Source organism: Trypanosoma melophagium (genome assembly GCF_022059095.1).
Source record: "Trypanosoma melophagium isolate St. Kilda chromosome Unknown ctg9segment0, whole genome shotgun sequence".
Taxonomy (NCBI): Eukaryota; Euglenozoa; class Kinetoplastea; order Trypanosomatida; family Trypanosomatidae; genus Trypanosoma; species Trypanosoma melophagium.
In genome coordinates this window covers 789,003-807,776 of record NW_027125194.1, presented here as the reverse complement: position 1 = coordinate 807,776, position 18,774 = coordinate 789,003, and the positions used below count along the sequence as shown (strand labels likewise).

The following is an 18,774-nucleotide window of genomic DNA, read 5'->3' as shown; positions in this document are numbered from 1 at the left end:
GATGTTCATATTGTTTCCCTAATTGTTCTTTTCTTGAAGAAAAAAAGAAAACACCAAATGCTGCCTGCACATTTCTTACATTACCAATGAAGTAGGGATTAAATATACTTTTTTTTCACTCTCCAAATATAGAGATCATGCAGAAAAAAAAGGTGTTCTTTCCCGATGTGTTACAAAGACACAATAGAAGAACTAAAAAAAAGCTCCTATTCCTTCCATCGGCAATCAAAACAACGAAATAAAAAAAGTAGCAAGAACAAAACAAAAGAAGGCAATCAAACTAAATCACCAAACAATACAAAACAACAATTATACATATATATATATATATATATTAACTGTATATATAAGGAAAGAAAAAAAGGTTAATAAAAGAAAAGATATCTTTGTAGATATATATTGGCTGACTTTGTTCTTTATTCCTCCCAAATTACGTATTTAACATAATTCTTCCTTATTTTTCCTTTTATACCTGACTTAAAAGAGAAAAATACGTATTCAAAATATAGATTTTTCTTTACACATTATTCTTTCAAATATTCAAAAGAACAATTCATACAAATTATACCTCTATACACCCAAATAAACACACCCCCAAATATGAAAAGAACAAAACATCAATACCCTCTTCACTGGTTCTTAAAGTGAATTAATAAAGGTGGAAAAGAAAAATATTCATACGCGGAAAACAGGATAACATTTTCACTATTCTTTTTCTGGTTTTCTTTTTCAATTAGTGTGACTTTCCTTCCCTTTACTACTACTATCTCGGCGTGTAGAAGAACACACACTTACACACACGTACAATTACATACGTGCGTTCACTCGCAGATAAATAATTTGACAATAAGGACGTCATTTTTTGCGTTTTTTTTTCCTTTGCTCTATGCTTTTATTATCTTCCATTTTTTCTTGATTTTTTTTTAAATATTTTTATTCATTTCGTTTCATTTTCTTTTCGGTTGAAGAAATGGAAAAAGAAGTTTCACTCAAAATATTGAGGTACAGGGAATAACAACAGTAATGGTAGTAGGTGGAAAAATTATTTGTAAGGATAATGTCACACCACGGGAAAAAAGTAAAAGGAAAAAAAATTGAGGTAATACACGTCTGTACATATGTATACGTTCATTATGTACATCGGTCCCCCCTGGTAAAGTTCAGATTGAAGGGGAAAGAAAAAAAAATAATAATATCCATATTACTGCTCAATCTATCACCTTATTCTTCACTCTATTCTCAGGTGTGATTTTTCTTGTGTTTTTTGAGTCCTTTCACCATACTATTCTCAGCTATCTTCATTTATTTCCCTTACTTCTCTTTAGAACTCACCTCCATCTGCTATTAAGCAGTAAATGTGACACTTCTTCTTTTTACCATTTCCACCTATTTTTGTTGTTGTTGCTGTTGCTGTTGTTGATGATGACTTGCCCCGTTCTTCACGACGTGTTGTGCTTCGTTCTGCCATTGACAACAAATCCACCGGCTGCAGTTCGTCGTGTTCCACTAATACTGTCACGCGTGTTGTGTAACGTGGCATGGGTGGAAGCCGACGTGCCAGAAGTTCCTCTTCACGCATCTTAGAATAAGAAGAAGATAATGATGAAGATGAAGACATTGCAATAGTACCATTGAAATTTGTACTAGGAGTATCACCACACTCCTGACGTTTCAGTCGACGGGTTGAGGTGTAGGCCGGAGAACTGAAAAATACCTCTTCGCCACATCGTGAACCCAGTGAGGACTCTCGCCGTGGAATACAACTCGCCACAACGGAAAGCAAAGGTTTAAGGGCAAATGGTGTGGAAAGCAGCGCTGCCGCGGGCTCTTTGATTTCTTTATTATTACTATTGTTAACTGAAGAAATATTTTTTTCAGCTCCATCATTGGATTGCTGCTTCATATTGCGATTCATTGCTGACAAAACATCCACCACTGACTTACTCCCACCACAACCTTGAACAACTGTGAGATCCGCCTTGTGCGGATCATGAAAGCGAACACGTGTGATGGTGTGGTAATCATCTGGTATCTTGTACCGTTCCTGAGACTCTCGGGCCTTTTTCGCCGCCTCCTCTTGCCACTTTTTTAGTGCCATAACACGTTCAACTAAAGTCATTGACTTTTCACTTACCATTGGAGTAACAATAGTAGGAGGAGGAGGAGGAGAAGTGGTAGCCTTACTACCACGTTTTGAAGGAACTCGACGACGAGTATTATCTGCTGTCTTCTTTTTCGAGGCATCTGTAGAAACAACACCCGCAGCCGGACTTGCTGTGGTATTATTATTATTATTATTATTATTATTATTATTATTATTATTATCTACATCCAGCATTAAATGCGGTGGTGGTACCAGCTGCTCCATATTCCGTACGTGAATACACAGAGAGTGATCAGCCCTTTCCTCTGATAGTACACGTTGGGCAATTTCCCGCATTGCGATGGAGGCCGCCTGATGCCGGGCCGCTTCTTCACCGTCCACGGCGTTGCCATCAGCCGCCGAAGGCACAACTGCGCGGTCCACTTCTTTGAGATAATTGTCAATGGAACGCTGGTCCTGCGGAAGTGCGCAGAAGATAGAGGCAACGGAGTCAGAGACCATGAAGAGTTTTGTAATGCTTGCACGTTCCGCCATTAACGTCGCCTCATTATGGGCAGAGTCAGCAGTGGCAACAGCTGCCGCAGCGGCGGCAGCTGCTACAGCACGTTTTCTTCCTCCAGATCCAGTGGAGTCTCTACGAAGGTGTGTGTTTTCTTTTCCTCGCGAAGATGCCGCAGCACGTTCAGTGGAATTACGTACAGACTTTCGTGCATAGCGATCACGTTGTTTTTTTCGTCCATCGGAGTCTCTAGATGCAGCAGCTGTCCCAGTACAAGAAGAAGAAGTCGTCGTATTATTGTTGGTAGTACTCCGCTCTTCAGCTGCAGCTGCAGCATCTCCTCCTCCCGCCCCTGTTGATGTTCCTCCTCCTGATGTTGCTGAAGAAGATAAGACGTCTCCGATTTTCTTCGATCCACCTGTTTTACGTCCAATGAACTTTGACGATGAGTTGAAGTACATTGAATTCCACACCGCAAAACCTCCCATCGCTTGTACACTACCACGCCAGACAGGATGAACGGATGAAGCTGCTGCAACAGCTGCCGTTCCCACACAACGTCGCATGGGTAACGAGAGATGAAAGCAGAAGGTCAAACAGAGCAGTCAAAGAAAATCACTGCTTTAGCAACGGAGGTTACCACGGTGAGAATATATATATATATATATATATATATATGTATATATATATAAAGCCGGCTGAAAAAAATAATAATAATAAAAGGAACCTGTCCAACAACCACAAAATTACTCTATAAGGATAAATAAACGATCCGGAGTGATTCTATGTAAAAAAAATTCCAAAGGCAAATGAACTGTGAAACCTAGAAATAAAAAACTCTCCGAATTTCACGTTTTAATCTAAGTTCCTTCCTCAGTTTTTTTTTTACCTCGATTTACTTCTCTTCGTATTGCTACTCACTTCTATGTGTAGTGTAGGAGAACCAAGACACAACTACTAAGCGCAATTAATAAAACACTAGCACACCAAATAAAAATAATAAAACACGCAAAAGAAGGAGAAAAAAATGGTTGCTCTGGTGACGTAGTCCAGAGCAATACTAAATGCAAATAATGCAGGAAAAAAAAAGAAAAGACAGAAAAAAAAAGAAGTAGATTTCTCAAAACACAAACAAAAAAAAATCAAGAGAAAAGCAGAAAACACCTCCAAATGCTAAGGAGGGCTAGGCAGACTCAGACAGGTTAAGTGAGTGAGATAACCAAAAGAAAAAAAAAGAATCATGTGAATCTTTACAATAAAAAAAGACCAAGAAGAAATGGGGAAAAAGACAATATAGGCATATGCCCAACATGAGAAAATATAAGGAAAGAACAATTCAAATTCAATGCTAATAAGCACATTAATTTGTCGTCTAAAAGGTCATCAAGAATCATTAATGGTATCAATCACACCTAAAATTCCTCATGATTCACCACTTTCTTTCTTTCCTTCGTCTTTTCAACGATTAGAGACGACTATTATCAACGGATGGTGAATTGTCATCCTCCACGTCTGATGGCATCATAATAACCATCGTATTATCCTCAACCTTTCTTTTCCACTCTGATTCCTCTTCTTGATGTTGTTTTCCCCGGCGATGATGATAATAGCTCTTGGTAGCGTTACTATTGTTACTGTTATTGAAAAGACGTGAATGTGCCATATTCTGCCACTGAGGCGATTTCATTTCATTTAATAAACGTCGTTCTGCCCTAATAACCGCGAGAGGATCTTTTCGCGGTGGACTACGCCTCAAATCGGCAAAAGAAACGGAAAGACCATTCTTCTCCACCGTACGCTGGGGTAGAAAAGTATGACTACTATTGTTATGCACGGACCCAATTGGAGCAGGAAAACTACAGTTTACCCCTAACGAGGCGTTTGCGTGCCCCTTTGCGGCAAACCAAGTGATCACTTCCTGCTGCTGTTGCTGCAGCCGAGCCTTCTCGTGCCTGTGGCACCACCGCCTCCACACCCCTTGCAGCAGCCGTCTGCCGTACATGGCCTCTGCGTGTCTCTCGTGCTGCGAACGCCGGCGTCTCTGCAGTTCCGTCTGCCGCCTCCAGCGCTCCCACAACAATTGACGTGTGGTGTTTTGTCTGGCGGCCACAAAGACTCGCCGCCGAGTGAACAATCGCCATTTCTGCAGGACGCGGGCGGCGGTCCGGCGCTCTCTTCGGGCGGCGGCGGCGCTGAGGCGGCGGTGGGACCCCCACGCGGCCCGCCACTTCTCGAGGACCCGCCGGCGGACCAAAACTCCCCGCGCGAAGGCCGCCGCCCGCAGTGATCGACGGACCGCCGCCCGCCCGGAAAGTCGCCGCCGCAGCCGGAGAAGAAAAACCCGCAGAAATCGGCGGTCCGCCAACCGGCGAAGACGCGCCAGTCGCCAATGCAAAAGGCAACGATGTGCAAGCGCTCGGGAGGCGATGGAAGGCAACGCCGCCCCACGGGAATGACGGGAAAATAAAAAATGACGTCGCCACATGGAAAAAACGCGGAAACCACAAGTGTGTAGACGAAATTGTCTCACCATATGTGCTTGTTTCCAGCATGAAAAGGCGTATTGTCTTAATGATTCCTTCTTGAGTTCTATATAAATAGAACACTCTTCATCTGCTAATTCCCTCCTCCTACGAAGTAAATGAGAAGCTAACTGACGTTTCCATAGTAACCAGCATTTTTGTTTTTGTCGTAAAGTAAATCTATGTATGAGTTCTTGCAGTTGTCGCCGCCGCAAGAGGCGTACATCACGCCAAAAGAAGAATGTTTTACGCTTTACACGCTCTACAGCTAGTTGATCACACTGAAGAATAAATGCTTTTAGCATTTTTCTATCGTTACTCATCTTATTATTGTTCTTATTTGGGCTCCCATTTTGAACGGTATCTGTCTTTTTATTCTCTATATTTACGATTGGTAGTGGTGTATTTAATGAGATTGGTATTGGCTGCACTATCTTACATTTCTTATTTGAATTTTCAACAGACTTCTGCTGTACAATCCCTACTACACCATCTGAATTCGTAGATGCACAAGAAACGTTTGGTACAGTAGGTAGAGTAGTAGTAGTAGCAGTACCAGAAATAGTAGCAGAATCAGGTACATTAACAGGAACGGAAACACCAATAGGTGTCGAAGAAACATCAAGAGTAGGAACAAGAACAGAATTTTCTTCACGAGGATTACTCATTACTGTACTTGGTGCCTGCGTAGATATTTCCATTGGAGGCGATAAGGAGTAATTTCCTGCTGCAAGAGACTGCAAAAGATACATACCATGACGCTGTCGCCATCGTACAAATGCACGTGATAAGATAGAAGTTCTACACCACATCTTTGCATGTCGTTCCATCGTCAGCGAAAGCAATAACAATGGAAGTGTTTCTCTAAACCATTGATGTGTACAACCGCAACTCACTTCAGATACAGGTCCACTATTTGCGAGTTCAGGGTAAACATGCATTAATAATGCTATAGGAGCTGATCTATAATCTAAAACGGAGGATGTTAAAGTGTGACGTTTGGGAACAACCAATACGGCACAAGAAAGTAAGCGATGAATAGAGACTTCACTATGTTCCCATTTTCGCGTTATAAACCCTGTTAGTGCAGTAATTATATTAGAACGTAGAGGAAAGTCTTCTAAAATAGCACTCACAGCAGCAGCAAGTTCTCCATTATGATGTTGACATGCTGTATGTGGTCGTTGCTCACAACAAAGTAAATGTACCGCCGTAAGAAGCGCATGTTTTCCTGTTCCTTCAATGAGGGATGATGCTTCCCCTTCTGATACATACGCACGTACCATAGCACACAATCGTTTATTCATGAACTTTTGTTGTTGTTTAAGGAGAGAAAAAGCTAAAATCGCCCGACATGCTTGCGTGAGAATGGCTTGCATTAGCACCGCAATACTACCACGGTACATATTGCTTCCAGACATCATCCGTAGTCATGAACAGATAAATTGTAATCTGTAACTAGTTTTTTTTTGCCTGATCTCCCCTCTACTAAGTGAAAGGGTTATCTATCGATCTGATCGAAATATATATATATATATGAGGGGAAAAGAAAAGAAAGCCACTATACTATTTTTGTATAATTGGAGACACAAAGTGGTAAAAAAGAAAACGAAAAGAAAAAAATAGTATTATGCATAAAGACAACAACACATGAATATTTATAAAATCATAGTGTAATTTTCTATGTACACGGTAGGGACGTTTTTGTTTTATTTCCAGGTTGCATTGCTACCATAAACCTTTTTTTTTGGAGTAAACAAAGAAAACCCGAGCCGTCAAGCGCATGAGCAATTCACATCCTTTCGTAGCAAGAAATTAATAAGAAAACAATAAAAGTAAAAGAAAAGAACTGCAAAAAAAAAGGTGAATGAACGCAGATATCATTAACGAAAATAAACAGAAAAATAACCAAACCCTTCCCATCACGACCAGAAGTAAAAAAAAAACCCCAAAATCATCTCAAATACTTCAGAGGTGTAGTAGTTGTGCGAAACGCAGACAATAAGCAAAAGGTACACTCCTCTTTTCATTTAAATGCACTACAACCACTCTTTCTTTCTTTGTATCTCACTCTCTCTGTCGCTCTGAATCACTCTTTTTTTATTTTTATTTTTCCTCACTTCTTTACGTCACAAATATTCTCTTCACCTGTGAGACCGCATACTCTTCCTTTGTTCGTGGGCACACCACCATTAATATCTGATTATCTCCCTCTCCCTTCTGCACAAGACACTGCGCCACGGCAAACTTCGATAGCACAGTCCCATTAGGCAATACAACGGGATAGTTATCACTTCTACCCCCATCCATGCACTCCTTGGTGAGATAGCAGTAGAAGCGAGTGGGTCGTTTAATAAACAAAACATCATTACTCCAACGTTCGCCTGCAATAAGAAGATCCTCTGCGGTAAGTGGAGCTGCAGAGCGTCCGGCCTCACCACGTTGACGTGAATCGGTAAGAGTACTAAGCGCCTCTTCAAGAACCGTCATAACAGTCTCATCAAACGTGGATGAACCAGACTGTGTGTTTAGATGACTGACGGGAATAGGTGATATATGCGGTGTGGAATTATTATTATTATTATTATTATTATTATTATTATTAGTAGTAGTAGTAGTAGTATTAGTAATACTGTTCGATCGTTCAAGCACCATTCGATCAAAGTAATCATCTTTAAGAAAAATAGAAGTTGCCACTACACGGGTGACAAGATCAGGCAGTGTGTGTGGCCAGTCACCATCGCAGGAAGAAGTAGCCACACCTTCTCCATCGGATAAAAACTGTTGTCGTCTGTCAATAGCCTCACTTACAGAAAGAATCTGGGAACCTACCAATATAGCTACCCTATGGAATGAAACGGCAAGTTTATGATAACCTTCAACTGACATCATAGAAGCTACTAATCGCATAGCTTCTTCTTTTTTTTTTAAAGTTGCATTTTTACTTTTAGGTGCCATAGAATGTTGATCTATATTATTATTATTATTATTATTATTATTATTATTATTATTATTATTATTATTATTATTATTATCTGTAGATGGTTCTTCAGATGATTTTTCTCTACTATACGGTTCATTTTGAAGAGTAACAGCATTAATAACTGTTTGTGCAAAGTGAGGTCTCCGTGTGGCGTGAGGTAAAATATGAGCAGCAATATAATGAACAATCTCTTGTTGTTCTGTTCGACCATCTCGAAATATTTGTAATAACCTAGTAGCATGAAGATCTGCCAAAAGATCATATAAAAGTTCATTTATTTTTGGACGTCTCATTATATCAATACCTTCTAATGCAGGTAAAAGCCGTTCTTCACAGTACGTAATGGCTTCTGTTACAGAGTGTTTAGATTCAATACACTGAATAGCAATATGTTCTGGTGCCACAATATTAGAAGAAGATAATGGACATTTTTCTTCTGGTTTAGAAAAGGCAAGATAAGGTGAGACAAAATTTGAGGCTGGTGATTCTGAATTTCTTCCCTTTTCTTCACCCGAATGATTACTGCCTTTAATAGGTGGTAGAACAGGAAGTGCTAGTGAGACAAGTCTAGGAAACCAAAAAAGTGGAAGTCCATAAGATTCTACAACATGACGCGCTAAGTGAAATCGTTCCGTAGCAATCAAATAATTTATAACTTCCATTTGAATATTAATTCGTTCTTGTACCATACGAAAATTTTCAGGTTCTAGAATATGTGGAATACTTGGAGAGCAAACGTATTGAAAGTAATTCATAGCACTATTATTCTTCTTTATACAACCATTAGAGGGAACACCACCACCACCATTACTGCTATTATTAATATTATTACTACTACTACTATTATTATCTTCATTTGTATCAATAGTCTCTAAGAGAGGGATCATACGTTGTTGTTGTGGCAATTCACACTCCAAGAGAAATGACATTCGATGAAAAAAGGCACTATACTTTCGAGATACTTCCGATACACGTAATGCCACCTTTTCCAATGAATTGGCCGCTGCCGATGGATTAGGATTCGTCTGTTCTCGTTTTATAATAGCGGCTAATGCTGTTTTAACGGGTTGAAGTTCCCTAGAAAGTTTTTGCAGCTGCCGAAGTGTTTCTACTGCGTCTTGGGTAGCTGAATTCATTTTTTTATTTTTTATTTTTATTACCAACGCAGAGATTTGTTCTTTTCTATCTTTTTTTTTCTTAACAACTTTAAAAGGAATATTTTTCGAATTGTTCCCTTTTACACGACGTCAGAAAAAAAAAAATAAGAAAAAAAGATCAAAATGATCAAAAAAGTGGGAGTGCAGAAGAAAAAATAAGAAAAAAAAAACACATTTATACTTAAACATATACATATAAATAAGGGCTGATATAGTTATACTCACTCCCTGCGTATCTGCTGCTGCTCTGAGAATCAAGTTGAGTAAACGACGAAGCAAGAAATAAAAGAACTTCTATGTTAATTATGCGACGAATAGCTAAATTTAAGTAAAAAAGAAAAAATCAAATACGTTTAAGTAATTCTCACCCCACCACCTATACACAGAGTATTACACCTCTATTGTTTCTTTCTTTCTTTTTCTTTCCATTTTTTTCTTTCTCTCTCTCTTTTTTTTTCTTCGTTCTCCGTTTCTCTTATCATACTTCTCTTTTCTTTTAATTATTCCCATTCTCTATTTTATTTCAAAATTTGATTACCTTTATTACATCTCTCTTTTTCTCGTTTTTTTTTTTTACGTACGCGCGGCAGATCGTAGCGCGTTTGAAATAGCCACCTTCACCTGTCGCAATAACGATTCCATCAACAACACCTCATCCCATAGTGGATTTACAGGCAAAGTCGCCTCATCTCCTTCCACCAGTTCATTATTACGACGACTAACTTCCACCAACGCCCCAATAGAAACATCTGCATTTTTAATAATAATAGACGATTGTGGAACTCGTCGTCTTGTTGTTGTTGATGTGGTGGTGTTGTTTAGTGCCATCGAAGTGGCATCCATCATGGCACTTGGGTGCTTCATTACGGTTCCTGCAGCTGCGAGACTAACAGTAGAAAGTACATTGGTGTAACTTTGATCTAATTGACTATTTATACCTTGACCGAGTCCTGCTGGTGTTGAGATGTCTAATGGTCGAAGTGTACCATCGGCCATAGGAATAGTGCCATCAAGTGTTTTATTATTATTATTATTATTATTATTATTATTATTATACACCATTGTACTACGACTGACATTATGCGGGGAGGATTGTATCGCTGGATAAATAGATTGATTACTAACAGATGGTGCCATAACACTCCAACGTGTTCCTGTTCGCTTAACGCGTAGACCTTTTGTATAATCGGATTGAAAATCTTTCCATAAATTAACAACCCGTTGAGCTTCTTCCAAAGTATGTACAATAGAACTCCATTGACTCGTAGCATTCTTCATCTGGGAAGCGCGATCTGTGAGTAGAAAAGCATGTAATAAGAGAACAAGACAATGAAGTCCAATTAAATAAGGAGAAAAGTGTGTCGCTTGCAATATTTGTGAATTATATAAATTCTCCATAATAGAGACTACTTGTCCTGTAACGGTTAGAATGAGAACTTTGTTTCGTGCATCATCCATTAAATGTGGTGGTTCCTCATCGCTTCTATTTGTTGTTGTTGCTGCTGCTGCTGGATTCTCTCCCCATGCAGACAAGAGAGAAACCACATTTTCAGCACGGAGAACAAACATTAGTATGTTCTGCGTGGCTGAGGCTAACAATTGACGTTGACGAGATGAAGGGAGAGAACCTCCAGTTTGGTTTACTACGACTGGAGTTGCTGTTGTTGTTTTTCCTGTTGTTACTGCTGGTATTGTTTGTGTTGTTGTTGTTGTTTTCGTTGTTTCTGCAGCTGTTGTTGTTTTTTCAGTTGGATATGGTACAAATATACAACTATCAATAAATTCAATCTTTGTTAGAAGTACAAGTAAATCCGGTAATGCAAATGCATGAACTAGCGTACGGCATTCATCCACAAGCGAGGAACATGCTAACCGGTATAATAACCCACCAATCTCACTCATGAGATCAAGAGTTAATGAATTAACGTGTCGTTGATGAGAACCAACAAATGGTGAACTTAAAACAGTTTGAAATAGATATTGATTAGCACGAATAAATTCAGCAATAGACATAATAACTGATTCAGAGTTGTTTACTGTAGATAATAATACATTAAACCATCGTGTGGTAGAAAGAAGAAAACTTTTTATTACTTCTTTATAAATTTCAATATCTTCTAATCCATAGATTGAAGTATCAGATGTATTATTTATATGTCCTAACATAACCCGTGCACTCGTTTTCCATACTTTCATAGTCATACAATGCGATAAGGCATTAATGTGTAATAATTGAATAGCATGTTGTTGAGAAACGATCATTAGTAAATCAAATACAATTTGTACAGTCCATAAAAGTGAAGCAACTTCAGTAGCTCCATGTGCAAAAAAGGCTGAAATAGATTCATCTACAGTTTGAAAAGCACTCATAATACATGTCATTAATTGAGGACTCGCACCATCACCGGATGAAGAAGGAACACACAGCATTTCACACAATGAAGGAGATAAATGTAATAATTGACTGAGAAGACATAAAGCAACAGGTTTATTTCCATTCCAACTAACAGAAGCAGTTGCGGATATATCTTGTACAATAACATTAAAAAGAGCACTATAGTGTCGTTGAAGTGCAATATCATCTACAGAAACACTAGGAATACCAAGAAATAACATAATGGCATTATAAAAATGTTGTCGTGCTAAAGGTACACGAGGTCCCCATTGAACAGTTGTAATTAATAAAGATTTTAATAATTGTAAACTTTCTGTATTCGCTAATGATCTCCCAATTATTCCTGATACTTCTTGTCCACTTACTATAAGAGTTCCTCCCAAGTTTCTCTTAGTTCCACGTCTAGTCCCTTCACTAGATACGGAAATATTTGTTTTGGTCATGGGTATAAGAGTTGTCGTTTGGGAAAGTCCTGTTCCATTTACACGTTTACGTTGTGACATAGAAAGTGAAGTATCCATTATCTCTGTCTCATTTCCACTATTTAATTTAACAACATTATTACCTAATTCCTGACGATGATACGAATGTATAAATTTCCTACTATTACCTCCATTTAACATGATTCGTCGTTTCAATTGTGTCATAACGGTGGCGAGGGTTTCACTGAGTTTTAACACGATTTGTTCCTGTGCGGCTATAGTCAGAGAGGATGTCATTTGCATAGCTTCTAACATGCATTGCGCCAAATACACCAATCGTTCACTCGATATACTTTCCATCATCATTGTTACTGCGATATTGGCTAAATTACACCAACCATCTATAAATTGTACCCCACCAGCATAGACTGCAAGACATTCATTTGCCTTAACAAATACCCTAAGTTGTTCTTTTAACTCCAGTGGGGATAAACTTTTCTGTTTATCTATTACACTTTCTTTCTGTAGGGCTTCAAATATTAACGGAATTGAATATTGTGGAATATCATCGGCGGCACGATATATATAACGCTCTGCCCCACCTGGAGCCATACAATTAGTTGGAAATGATGGAAGGGACTTTAAACAAAGTAATGGCCATTGGGCAAAGTCCTCTGCAATCCCAGTATCATAACCCTCATTTACCGTTAATTCATTCGTACCGAGAGAAGTATGGGTAGAGGCTTGGAGAAGTAGAAATAAAAGTTCCACTAAACCGGAATTAGATGTTAAGAGCGATGAGGATCCATTTAATTCTTCTGGGGTTTTCGTTCCAATGTTAAAAATATCAAGCGCTAGGAGTTTCAACACAAATGCATATTTACTCATAATAAGGGGCGAACAGTGATTAGGTCGAAGGGCTTGTAAGACATAAAACATTTCATCATTTCCCCGTCGTTTCATTAAACGATGAAGACTCGGTGTACTGAGAGAAGGATTCGCAGAAAGAAGATATAAAAGTTTTACATATTTAACAGCAATATGTGGATAAGTTTCCTCTACTTCTCTACTATTAGCACCCATAATCACAGGATCTAAACAATACCCAAGTAATAACTCTGCAGATGTTGAACCACCATATAATGGATAACCACAAAGCCAAGAAGTAATAGAAGTTTGTGGATCTGCTGCATGCTTAATAAGAAGATCTAAAATAAGTGATTTTGTTTCTACTTCAGCATGTGGTAGCATAAATTGTACTTCATCGTGATCTAATACGGCAAGAGCAGGTGGTACGTGAATAATAGGATTACTTACAGCTTTTACAGAAAGAGAGGCTACAAAAGGTGTAATCACCATTTCTAATGCATCTGGTCTACTAAACCAATGTCTTGCCGCTTCACTAAGTGTAGAATGAGGAAGTAATAATAATAATTGTAAAGCTTTTCTGGCTAATAAACAATCTGAAGAAGCGCTTAAAGGAAGTAATTGAGAAGCAAGTTCTGTATTACTTGCTGTCCTTGCATCAAAGGTAAATAAATTATCCAATCCTTGTTTATTTTTTATAGTAATAGCTGTCTCTAAGAGAGCTAAACATTGACGAACTGCTGCTCGTTGATAACTGAGAAGTTCATTTGGGGATGTAGAAGATTCATAAATAATTTCCAATGCTTCTCCTAATACATCGGCTGGAGCTTTTGAGCATGCCATAACAACTGTAAAGGGAATCATACTATTATTTGTAGTAAATGGCAAACGTAGAGAAAGAGCCCGGTTTAGGGCAGCTGCCGCTAATGCAGCTACAGTATAACGTTCATTAATAGATGAAAAGAAACGTCTTAGTACACCACGAAATATTTCTTCTGCAATAAATCGTATGACTAACGTATATGTTGGAATCTGTGAAACCAAAGGTACATGATATTTAAACATAGCAATCATTAAATCTAAAAAGCCTATAGTAATACTATACGTAGCCTGATGACATTCATATTGACAATGTCCAAGTAAAGATCGGGCTTCTACAGTAGTCACAACTGTAACATCTTCATTAACTTCTCTGTTATCATTTATTTGATTATTTGTTCTTCCTAATATGTTAGGTCTCTTTGGTGTTCTTGTAACCGTACCATCTCCAGCTGGACGAAGAAGATGATTTTCTTCAAGAAAAGTCCACACTTGTGATGCTTCCTCTTTACTCGTGATGAGTGAAGCAATCAATGAAAGTGTTTTCCCCAATACAGCCTGTGAGAGTCGAGGAGCAAAGAGAAATTCTAAAGCTGTTCCTAATGTAATATATTGTCGCATCTGTTCTCGAATAAGTGGATGGGTTATCATTTGACGTAGTAATATAAACAGACTAGAAACATATCCTTGTTGTTTTTCTAACAAGTACTCGGTTGTAAATTGACGATGTCTTGATCCAGTACAATTATTATTAATATTATTATTATTATTATTATTAGTAGTAGGAGTAGTAGTAGTTCCTTGTTGTTTTCTTAATGTAGCAAAAGATCCACCACTACCAATACTATTTGCAGTACCGCCAACATCAAGTGTTAATAAGGAAGAAATACTTCCGTTAACACCCGCACACTCCTGAGCTTGTCCAATAAGCGACGACCACTGCAATTCTGTACAATCCACCTGCATTTCACTAAATAGTACCACCACACGTTCTGTGTATTGTGGATTTCGTCCAATCATAGCTAATACATCTAAAAACCGGGATACAAGTTTTAACGTGTATGGTTCCCATAATGTATTTGGTCGTTGTGTTCGAAATACCGATCGCATGTGCGTGACACAGTTTTTAAATATAAAAAACGTTACCGCACAGTCGGAATCCATATCAGGATTAAGTACAGATGAAGGAAGATTCTCCAGGCATACCGTAAGAGCTTGTAGAATATGTGCCGTCTCTGATAAGAAGGGTTCTTCTAATTCATATGCTGCCATATCTATACCATGTTGTTGAAGATCTCCTCCGCCTCCTCCTGTGGAAAGAGATCCGGTTCCTGTAATTCCATTCCTATCATAATGCAATACATCTGTGCTCGCTTGTAAGGCTTCTAAATAACGTACACATGAGCGAACATCCATATCGGCAACATGTTTGATGGCGGGAAGCATTTCATCAAACATATAGGCTGCTATTTCATATGGAATAATGTAAATAGACTCGGCGGGAATAACCAATGTAGCCTGTACTGGGGCTAATTGTACAAAGAATTTCATGGCTTTACCTCGGTATAATGTATTTGGGGATTGACAGCGATCACCTATAAAGGATTCCACTACCTTTTCCATTCCCCGTTCACAATCTTTTCCTGATAAAAATACACCAATAGATAGTACAATCATACTTATATAACCTTCTACAATAGACAAGGAGCGACCATGTTGTCCATTATACGTATGAAAAGTAGGATCATATTGTTGTTGCTGTTGATATTCTCCTACACGATGTCCAGTACCAGAGAAAGCAAATGAACCCGTTGGTTGCACGCGTTCAAACTTAGTACGTAACCTCAAAAGCCATTCTTCTAATTCAGAAGCAACATTAGAGTGAATTAACACGTTTGCCTTTACTTCACCAGAAACATCGCGAAGTTTACGCCATACCGCCAATGTATTTGTTATGGACACTGTTACAAGCCACGTTACTGCGCAAATACCAGCGGTGGAAGGATGTTGACGAAATGCATTTGAGTTTACAACACCACTATGTGTATTTCGACGTACTTCCTCCAAAAGAAGTTCTATCAATCCACACAAATCTTGCACCAACGATCGTTGCATTTGAAAGTAACGAGTGAGTAAAAGAAGACACTGTGCGGCGAGGAGAATGGCATTGGACTTTCCATGCGATGTGAATATAGAAGCGGCCTGTGTATGACCTAATAGCGACTGTGCACTGGAGGACATTTCTGTCTTGATAAACTGCACAATTCCAGCCGCAGCAGTTGAGGCCACAGCTGCAATAGCGTCGTTAATACCAATTAACCGTTCCGGTTCTCCACAAAATGTGAGAAGCGTCAACATTAATCGGGCCTTTGATACATTTTCGTTTAATGCATCCATCACACCAACCTGCGCAACAGAACTCTCTCCTACAGCACTCAACAGTGAAAGTGGCTGTTGCTGTTGTTGTTGTTGTGTATGAGAGGATGAAGAGAATCCACCAAATCCAGTTGTACCAATGCCACCACCCATACCAAATGTAGTAGTATTAGTAGTAGCTGCTGCTCCAGTAAGAGGAGGACCAGTTGTGGGCATACCAGTAAAACCAGACGTTGTAGAAGTATTAACAGTATTTGTATTTGTATTCGTATTAGTAGTAGTAGTAGTAGTAGTACCAAATCCCGTAGTGGCCATTCCTGCAGTTGGATTCACATGACTTCGTTTAAATGGCGTAGAAAAGTATGTTTTAACTTCAGAGGCCACTGCCGCACAAATACGGTCATCACGACAGGCACTGCTAATTTTTTGGAGAAGGATGTTATCAGCACTCATTATTATGTGATAATGTGAGAATTTCTTTTCTTCTCTTTCTTTCGTTCTTTTTGTTATATTCTTTTTGCGTTATTCCTCTTCGTGTAAATCACTCGTGTTTAATGTTTATCTGTACGTGTGTTTGTGTGTGAATTATTACACTGTAGAGTCAGAAAAGTAAAGGAATTATGGTGTTGAGTTCTGAAAAACAAACGTACACACACGGTATTACTGCTCTTTTCTTTCTTCTTTCCCCTTCTTTCCTTGCTCTCTTCTCTTCTCTTCTCCTTGTCTGTATGTATGGATTGTTTTTTCTTTGTTTGTTCGTTACTTTTCCCCCTTTTTCTTCTCCTTAAGATTTTATTTTCCCCCTTCTTCTTTACACAGACAGACAGTCTCAATAAGAAAAAAAGAAGAAGCCAGAGAAGCAAGTTTATAAAAACAGCAGATATATATTATTTAAATAAAAAAATAACTCAAGGACTACAAGAGTTAGTACAATAGAAAAAGTAATAGGAGAAAGCATTAGGAAAAATAAAGTCAAGATGGCAAGGCACACATTTACACACATACAACTATAGAGAATATAAGAAAGAAGAATAAAAAAAGACATAGAGACATACTAAATTAATAATAATAGTAGTAGTAGTACCCTATTTGTGCATCTAAATAATAATAACTGATAGAGCTGTAATACAGAGATAAAGAAGCAATGTGAGTGAATAATAATAATAATAATAATAATAATAATAATAATAATAATAATAATAATAATAATAATAATAATAATAATAATAAAAGGTATCAAAGATTTCAAGCACATACGTAAAACTCATGTAATATTTTATATGTATTAATTTCACTCACGTTGTTTACGTTTACGTGTGAGTCGCACAATTGTTTCTCTCAACTCTGCGACTACATCTTCTCTCTTACGCAGTTCCGCCTGCGCTACTGCTAGTTCCTCACGATGCTTCTCTAACTGCACACGTGTGATATCTACATTCTCCATTTGCTGTTGCTTTTCCTCTTCTAATTGTTGAATTCGCTTCTCACTCTCTATACGTTCCTGTTGCAATTCCTTCTCTCTATTCTGTTCTTGCAGCAAAGATGCCTGACATGCCTTTCCCTCCTCTAATTTCTCTGTAAGATGTTGCTGGAGAAGAGTTAATTCTTTTTCGGCTTCTGCCACTATAGATCGTTCCTCTGCGAGGGAACCGTGAATAATGCGAGTTTGAATATCTTCTATCACACTCTCCACACGACGTTGTTCTTCTTGTAGTAATTGTTCCTCACGAGCCCGTCGTTCACGACGTTCACGTCTGGCCTTTGAAATTAAACTGGAAAAGTAATAATGATGTGAAATACTGTTCTGCTGCGGGACTTGTTCTCCATCATAGCCTTCAAATGATATACTATTTGCATAATAATACTCCAACATATTACGTTCCAACTGCATCGCAACAAGGGTTTGTTGTTCTAATTTCTGCTGTAATAGTGCCAATTGGGCTAAGGATTCTTCATACTTTTCTTCATATTCCGTTTTCTTTCTTGTCTTTGATTGAAGTGATTCCTTTTGTTTTTGTAGTGTTGTTGTTGGCTTTGCGCCCCGCAATCCGCGTGATGGAACATTCAATGGCCTTGATGTTAATACCGTTGTTGTTGTTGCTGGTCGTTCTCGCTGTCGAGTTGTGGTGGTTGTGTGAGAGGGTTGTCTCCATAGTGTTCGCTGTGAACCTTGTTGAGATTGTTTTGGAACCATTATGCGGAATACTTCGTTTTCAGAGAGATTATAAATAAATAAATAAATAAATAAATAAATAAATAAATTATATATATATATATATATATATATATATATATATAGTGAGAATGGATCTACTCTACACGTGGTTTATTGAGTCTTTGTAATCTCTCTCTCTGTATCTATTATTTCCCCCTTCTAACGTACACTGTAGAAGAAAAGAGAAAATAAAAGAACAATTAGGAAAAAAAAAGGGATAACACTCTGCAAACATCACACAAATAAAATAAAAAGTATAGGAATAGTACAAGACGAATCCAATTAGCATCACCATACAACACACACACACATCCAAAAACAAGGAATAAGGATACACAACCACCATAATAATAATAATTAATAATAATCATAACAATCATATTCTCCCCCACTATTTATGTTAGTTTTATACTTC

General features: G+C 38.2%; 5 protein-coding genes across 6 annotated transcripts; all 5 read right to left on the bottom strand.

Moving 5' to 3' along the window:
• Positions 1-1,321: 1,321 nt before the first annotated feature.
• On the bottom strand, positions 1,322-3,169 carry LSM04_004963 (uncharacterized protein; the record flags this gene model as incomplete). The annotated part of the gene is made up of 1 exon (XM_067333039.1): positions 1,322-3,169. The coding sequence occupies one exon, from the start codon at positions 3,167-3,169 to the stop codon at positions 1,322-1,324; it is 1,848 nt and encodes a 615-aa protein (XP_067185707.1).
• An 899-nt stretch (positions 3,170-4,068) lies between these two features.
• Positions 4,069-6,546, bottom strand: LSM04_002197 (uncharacterized protein; the record flags this gene model as incomplete). Its single annotated transcript, XM_067333038.1, has 1 exon — positions 4,069-6,546. The coding sequence occupies one exon, from the start codon at positions 6,544-6,546 to the stop codon at positions 4,069-4,071; it is 2,478 nt and encodes an 825-aa protein (XP_067185598.1).
• Positions 6,547-7,249: 703 nt separating this feature from the next.
• LSM04_001868 (uncharacterized protein) lies at positions 7,250-9,244 on the bottom strand (the record flags this gene model as incomplete). The annotated part of the gene is made up of 1 exon (XM_067333037.1): positions 7,250-9,244. The coding sequence occupies one exon, from the start codon at positions 9,242-9,244 to the stop codon at positions 7,250-7,252; it is 1,995 nt and encodes a 664-aa protein (XP_067185582.1).
• Positions 9,245-9,838: 594 nt separating this feature from the next.
• Positions 9,839-16,597, bottom strand: LSM04_006736 (uncharacterized protein; the record flags this gene model as incomplete). Of its 2 annotated transcripts, XM_067333035.1 has the most annotated exons (2): positions 9,839-15,667; positions 15,781-15,789. In XM_067333035.1, the coding sequence occupies 2 exons, from the start codon at positions 15,787-15,789 to the stop codon at positions 9,839-9,841; spliced, it is 5,838 nt and encodes a 1,945-aa protein (XP_067185780.1). The 2 variants fall into 2 exon arrangements, with proteins under 2 accessions (XP_067185780.1, XP_067185781.1); XM_067333036.1 differs by having other exon boundaries at positions 9,839-16,597.
• Positions 16,598-17,435: 838 nt separating this feature from the next.
• On the bottom strand, positions 17,436-18,338 carry LSM04_001286 (uncharacterized protein; the record flags this gene model as incomplete). The annotated part of the gene is made up of 1 exon (XM_067333034.1): positions 17,436-18,338. The coding sequence occupies one exon, from the start codon at positions 18,336-18,338 to the stop codon at positions 17,436-17,438; it is 903 nt and encodes a 300-aa protein (XP_067185550.1).
• Between the last annotated feature and the right edge of the window lie 436 nt (positions 18,339-18,774).